General features: G+C 48.8%; 1 protein-coding gene across 2 annotated transcripts in view; it reads right to left on the bottom strand.

Annotated features, from left to right (window-relative positions):
* Positions 1 to 7,365, bottom strand: part of LOC113217970 (aryl hydrocarbon receptor nuclear translocator-like protein 1) — a 73,484-nt gene that overhangs the window by 62,392 nt on the left and 3,727 nt on the right. Inside the window, exon 1 of one of the 2 annotated variants that reach the window (XM_026438082.2) lies at positions 6,686 to 7,276. The exons of the other annotated variant lie outside the window; for it this stretch is intronic. Coding sequence (XP_026293867.1) covers positions 6,686 to 6,882 — 197 coding nt within the window. The 5' untranslated portion in view covers positions 6,883 to 7,276. Of the gene's footprint in view, positions 1 to 6,685; positions 7,277 to 7,365 lie in introns of those variants that run through there. 2 annotated transcript variants of the gene reach the window in all.

Below are 7,365 nucleotides of genomic sequence, written 5' to 3'. Positions count from 1 at the left end.
GGGCGGGGCCGGGCAGGGTGGCCCGCGTATTTGCGGGCACAATGCAAACACACGTTGTCGGTGGTCATGGGCACTGCACCACGGTGTACGCACTGTAAAAAATAATAGTGATTTTACCGATAATTTGTGTAATACATTACAGAAATAGTGGTGTGATTTTACAGAAGATGTTAGTTTTACCGAAATTCTATGGTAAAATTACAAGTACCTGTAAAATTGCAGATCTTCGGTCGTTTTCGCGAAAACTACTGTAAATTTACAAGCGTCTGTAAAAATCCCCACGTACTCTCGTAATTTTACAGGAAACAGTAAAATTACAGATGCTCTGTAATGAAGTTTTTCAGATACTTTCTGTAATTTTTCGAACACATAAGAAATACGGTTCAAATTGGCCAGAAAATATGTCCAATGTTGAACGCCAGTGCGTTCAAACAGCGAACAGCGGGAAGAATCCTATTTTGTAGATAATAACGTACCAACATTAAGAGAGAAGGCAGCAATCAGTAGGAAAAGTCGCGTGGACAGTAGGAAGCATGAGATGGAGTACGGACGGGCTACCTGCATAGAGCGCGCCGTAGCGCAATGGGCAAGACATCGGGCTCACGACCAGAAGGTCGGGGGTTCGATTCCACCAAGAGTTCGAGCGATTCAAGCACATTCACCAGAGAAATCTGTCAGCGATTGACGATATGATATAAATAAAACAAAGAAACAGCCGCTAAAAATATTTTTTCTTGCATATTTTACCTCAGAAAAATGTGGGTAAAAATTACAGGAGACATCCTTAAACATTTTTACAGAAAAATTTGGTATCAGTTTTACAGAAATTTTGTGGAGTTATTTTTACAAGTGTTCTGTAATTTTACAAACACTGGTAATTTTACCAGACTTTATATTGGCGTCTAGTATACCCAGACTTTATCTGTAAAATCTCCCCGAAAATTTCTAACAGTGCGCCCTTGGATGAGAGCGAGCCCCCCAATAATGCTCTGTCGAACTATATTGTTATTTCGTTTTGGGGAATGGCAATAAATTGTGAAAATGAATTGTTTATTAGGGACTTCAATACGTTCGCGTCAATAAAAGTTTCTTATTATTTGGACTTTTTACAGAAGCCCGCGTGGTTTTAATAGAATTACAATCAATTTGCCTACTTTTTTATTTTTTTTTAAAAACGCTCTATCTATTGTCTTAAAAGAAAACCACAACACTGAAACATTAAACGTAAAAAAAGTACGCACAGCATTACGGTGCACTTTTTGCCGCTGCGCAACAACAACCGGTCCGGTTCGCCTACTGCACTAGTGCGACGGCTCGGCTCATGCTACTGCTGTGTGTGAGCCGACAGTCTGGCAAGCGAGGAATTAGCAGCAATTCCCGGCGAACCGTGTAGCGTGCATGCAGGAGAGCCGTGAGGAGGCAAGGAGATGCCAACGGGCGCAAAATAGCCGTCATTATATGGGTTGCGTCTCAAGAGCGGCGGCGGAAAAAGTGAGCAAAAATGCAAATTTTACGAAAGTAAAGAAAAATATGGAGTGTACACAGCAATTGCTGTATTGATTGAAAACAAACAAACAAACAAAGAAAACAACATGTGCGTTTTAGTTTCAGTGAGCGCAATGGTAATAAAGTTACAGGACCTTTAAAAGATACGAAAATCCTGCTTCTCAATCTGAAAATTCAGTTATTTCTTATTTTTATTGTGTTGTTTCAACCCCTTCCCTAGGTTTTGATAGACTTCTTGGGGAAAGAATGAAAAGTCATTAAATAGGCATTCAGGGGAAACTATTCTATAAAGTAGGTGTGGCCCGGCGGCCTCGCTAAACGACACCGCCAGCCGTGGGTCGAGATGACCGCACTGATGTCACATTGGACTCATCAAGCTATCTGCGGGTAATCGAAGCGCTTGACCTGAATTGGTCCAGCCAGCAAGCGGCGGAATTTTAAATGTCAGTGCTGTAACAGCTCAGCGACTGCCGGGCAACCGGGGAACGATAGCGGGAGACGAGCAGCGTTCTATCTCACTTCTGTTTTTCCCTTTTTATTTTCATATTTCATTAATTTTATTTTGTTTCGACAGACGATCTCGCGGCTCAATTGCAAGTAACTCAGCGCACTCGTTGCTATAGCCTCATGAACGTCGGTGATGCTTTTTGCTCCCTGATACGCAAGCCACAAAAACCAGCCCGCACTTCAAATCTTAAGGGACTTTTAAAAGGATGAACTCGATGCATCTTTAGCACATCAGAAAATCTGAATCCTGTAAATGACAAATTTACGTCTTTTCAATAGACAAAAACAAAAATTGTCCATCACAAGGGTGCACATTTTTTACTTGAAAGTTTCTTAAAAGCATTTGGTCCAGACGTGCTTAAAAATGCATCTCTATGGACAAAAGTACAGTCCCTTCCCATTTAGTTTGCGGTACACTATGTTTTTGGGTTAGAGAAAACCTAAGAATAAGACTGGCTTGATCCGCCATCGTTCAAATTTGGCATATGTTGCTTGGTTTCTTTACATCTTGTTTCCTTATTCTGTTGTGCCTCATCCGTGGCCTGTAGACCCACCTAGACGCCCAAAGAGGCGAGGAGCTGGGGCTGGCGTATCGAGACTGACCCCAATTGGAGGCGACCTAAGGGGAAGCCCACCCACCTCCCATCCATCCACCTCCTCCTCCTTTTCCTCATCAAGTAGGTCCTCCACAGGGGCCGCTGCGCTCCTCTGCCCTGCGTTTTACGTCTTGTGTACTTTTCCTTTTTGCAACAGAGCAACACCATAAACTGAATGACAGACGTTGGTTCAATAAGATTCCGCGTCGGGGTCATTATTACTTGGGGGACCATTTCATCTTACGTAAAGAAGAGCACAAACCGGTTCAAACATAAGCAGACAGACACACGCGCGCGCGCACACACACACACACACATACACACACTGACCATGTACTATTTTATGCGTAGCTAAGTACAACTGTCAACATACATAACCTGCGTACAACATTAGTTCCTAACTATGTACAATATTGTACGTAATTATGCATAATATTGTGCATAGTGCATCATGGTTGTGCGTGAGCTACGTATGAAATAGTACACAGCAATTCTGTGTGAACGCTAGACCTAACCTCAGCGGGTCTTTTGCTCCAGCATACAGTTAACCGATGCAAGCTGGAGGCAGCAACACACATTAATTTTCTCGGCAGTTCTCTAGAGTTTTGTCTCCGTCCAATGCATCTAGCTCCACTGACTCCCGGCCGAGGCCCCCGGCCTGGAGCCCAGCGGCCCAGAGGCGGGCCTGGCCCAGATCAGCAGCCACTTTGCGACGGAAGGAAGTGGCTCGATTATCAGCCTGGCCTGGCTCCGCAGGCTCTGCCGGGTTGCTGTGCCTCTCGCCTGCATGCCGATGGCTTCAACCTCACAGCTTGACGTGCAATCCGCCGATCGCGCTATCATTAAGTTTCTTGAATTTTGTGCCACATGTCGGAGGGGACGGACGGCCTTTTGTTCCAGCTAACAAGGGGACGTTTTTCGGTGTTATACACCAATTTCGATGGGCGCGATATACAAATTGCAGGGGACATGCGTACTGTGGTAAACCAAGTGTTTAATTTTCCACGTCAATTGATGTTTAAGGCGGTAGGAGCGAGTTTATTTTTTTCAGAAATCGGTAGTGTATGTTACGCTTACACCGGGTGTTTCATAAAAGACACAGGTGCTGGCAGGTTTGCCTTCTCGCTCTGCCCGTAAGGCGCCACAGCCCCTTGGGTAGGCAAACCCGTTCGCACCTGTGTCTTTTATGAGACATCCGGTACACCATCACGGCCAATTAGATGGTTAGATGAAGGTAGATGCACGTTGTTTGTGCCATTTCCTACGATGTTTTCCGAAAAATGTATACTTCATGAAAAATTAGCTTCGGTCTACATCTGTGCGAAATCAGCGAGGTGAAGTGAAAACGGTTCCAGAGATATAGGCATTCGGAAATCACATTTTTGCTGGTTTTATGGTGTTTTATTACTAAAAATTGGCCAAAACAAGCGAGTAACAATGTATGGGCAGCTAAAACTGGGGCCAATCTTAGTCTACATAGGGGGTGGGTGGGTGATCCGCGTCGTTTTTCCCTGCTTATGTACCGAATCCATGCGTGACGAAATGAGCGTAAATATCGGTTTTTGTGCTCGATGTGCCACATTAGGAGCGGGGAGGCAAAGACTTTTGCTGCTCTAAGCACTATAGGCTGATATTGCAAAGAACCCCACTGATCATCATGATTAAGCGAGCCGACATTAAAATCTGGATGGTAAGTTCTTAATCGCAAATTCCCTTGTTTTTGTTGTTTTATGCACACCTTTGTCTTTTAATACCCCAAAACAGTGACGTCAATTCATTTTTTTTTAAATCTAAGATACCCCTCCTTCTTCCATGCTCCTCTAACCTCGACAGGGTTTTTTTGCGCAGCCAGCGAGCCGCGTCCCGGCCTACGTGTAAATCACCACGGCGTAGAGAGGCACCGGATAGCGGGGGAATTTGCATGGACTCGCAGAGAATGCCCCCTACCCAAACCGCTCATCCACGAATACTGAAAGAATTGGGGAAAGGGGGTCGGGGATTACTTTTTAGACTTGCTCGAACGACACTTCAAACTTGCCGGGGTGGATTCCAAAATCGGAGGTTTAAGAGAGCCGATGCCGATGAGAACAACATCCCATCAGCCCGCTGCTCCCCCTGCCCCTTATACCGCCTTGAAGCTCATTCCAGACGCCTGACAGTACACTCGCAACTGGAAAAGTTCACTCGTAAAACATTTTTGATCAGAGCATTAGAACTTTTTCTTTATTATTCAGGCAGTTAATTAAAAGGATAGGAAAAGTTGAAAGAGAATGCGGTGCTGTTGACGATTCTTCTCGACGTGTGCTGTGCTGCTAGTGCGCCTCTCAGGGATCATCACTCCCCCCCCCCCCCTGCCACAAAAACAGATATGTATTCTTGATTTGCGCTTGAATATACGATTGTGCATTGCGCTTATGTTAGGAGCATTTTACTCAAAACAAGCGCAATATACAAGTCACGAGTATCAAGCACTGAGAATGCAGGAGTCACGCGCTTTCACTGTTAGTAGATTTCGTAAATTTACGATAAAATTCCTCACGAACAGTTCGTATTCCGCTTTTACGAACAATGTTCGTCAAATCCAAAAATACGAACTGTTCGTAGGCAATAAACAAATTGTTCGTAAATTTATCGACGCACATTTGTTAACAGGGGTGGACAATGACATGGATAACTTACATATCTAGGACAAATTACGAACGTTTTCTAAGCAATAACGAATAGTTCGTGTACAAAATTTAACACGTGTTTGTTCGTCAATTTACGATGTAATCCCCTACAGTGTTGTTCTCTTGGGAGAGCGACGCATTGCTTCTAATGTCGTTACTCCTGAGAGAGCGACCGTAGCAAACAGTTTGGCGTTCCTAACTTTTCCGGAAATCCAGCTAAAGCTTTCTCTGTTTCTATACATACAGTTGAGTGCAATAAAACTGTGAGCTTATTGAATTTGACGATTCCAAGCCCATTGTGACGATGGTAAGAACACTTACTTTGCTTAGTGTCGAAATTCTCGCCCCACGAATAACATGTTTCTCAGACCAAATACATACAATGTGCTTGTGAGAGTAAGGCACAAGTGTTTTCTGGTTGCAAGACATACCCTGGTACCCCAGCGCTGAAGCACACAGGCCCGTTCAACAGCGCCACCGCGCCCCTCCCTACACGGCACACGGCGCGGCACAGACATACGAGCAAAGTAATCACACTGGTGGGCGAATCACCTCTCTGTCGATGACGGTCACGCATGCAGGTGAGCTGCTGCTCTAGCCTCACTGACCACGGCGCACAGCCAACACCGTGGGTGATCGTCGACACTGCAACACCACGGCTCGACGGCTCGGCTACAGGAGGGCACCCGCCCGCCCGCATGCGATACAGCCTAAACTACGAGTGGTGCCAAAGGGCTGCAGCCGGCTGCAGCGCGCCGGCTTGGCCTAGTGCGTATACGACAATTTGCCGGTCGGACACCTAACACTGTGCGAAATGAGCTCCATCATTTCAAACCCAGAAAGCAGCTAATCAAAACGTCGCTGGCTATCTACCCGGCTTCAGCGAAATTCAGCACGAAGCTCTCTGTGTAAGTGCACATTACGATCATACAGCCCAGCCCAGAGCACGCTTCATGAAGTTTCCAAGTATTGAGTCTGGCGCTCACGCCGGCGGATCCTCTAATTGGTCTTTTGCCGAACCACGTGGAAGGGGTTAATCCCCCATTCGCAACTTCTCCGGCTACGCTGATTAGCACTGCACGCTCGCCCGCTCTCTCTCTCTCTCTCTCTCTCTCTCTCTCTCTCTCTCCTCCGGAGCCGCGCGACTTGTTCTACATATAAATCGCCACACTGCTGCTCCTCTCTCGGTAGCCTTGTCTCTCTACCTTTCGCCTCTCTCCCCCTCTCCCCCCTCCTCCTCTAGGCTTGGCAGGCGGCGCGACGACGGCGGCGGTGGCGGTAGCGGTCGCCGGGTAGGAATGACCTTCGCCAAGTCGAGTCAGGACACAACAACATACAACAGCTCAGCCGCGCCACGCCGCGCCGACGTGCCGTGGTGCCGGTCAGCCTGGTCGGCCTCCTCCTCACCTGGGCGTCGTCGGGCCGGCGCCGACGTGGTCCATGCAGAGGGCGTCCAGCTCGGCGTCGTGCACCGGGCGGGCGCCCATGGCGGGCACCATCGCGCCCATGGTGGCACCGGCACCCATGACGCCACCGGCGGCCACTAGTGGGAGGCCCTGCTGCTGCCCGGGCCCAGAGTGGCCCGGCGGCAGGTACCAAGACATGGTGACGAGGTAATCCCGCTATCTGGCACTGGTCGTGCCACCACAATAACACTTCATCACTGATCCACACGACGCATTCTTTACACGCACTCGCGCGCAGGTACCGCGTAGAGGTACCGCGTAGAGATACCGCGTAGTGGTACCGCGTAGAGGCACCGCGTAGAGGTACCGCGTAGAGGCACCGCGTAGAGGAACCGCGTAGAGGAACCGCGTAGAGGTACCGCGTAGAGGTATCGCACACACGCACGGGCTCACAGGTGCTCACTGCTGCACTTGTTGGGGCCGCGGGGGCCGCGGGGCCCGGCCTGCCTCACGAACTGGGCGCGCGGGGCGCGGCGCGCACGGACGCGGGCGGGAGGTTCGCAACGAAGCGCCGGTACGCGACTGCTCGCTGCCGGGCCGCGCCGGGGCCTGGGCCGCCTGGGCGGCGGTGCGGTGGCGGCACCGCGCTACGCGCCGCCACGCCCAGCCACAGCCGCGGCC

This window comes from Frankliniella occidentalis, unplaced genomic scaffold, assembly GCF_000697945.3.
Source record: "Frankliniella occidentalis isolate FOCC.00 unplaced genomic scaffold, Focc_3.1 Scaffold32, whole genome shotgun sequence".
NCBI classification, from domain to species: Eukaryota; Metazoa; Arthropoda; class Insecta; order Thysanoptera; family Thripidae; genus Frankliniella; species Frankliniella occidentalis.
Note: the sequence above shows the minus strand (reverse complement) of the source record. Positions and strands in the feature narration are given on the sequence as shown.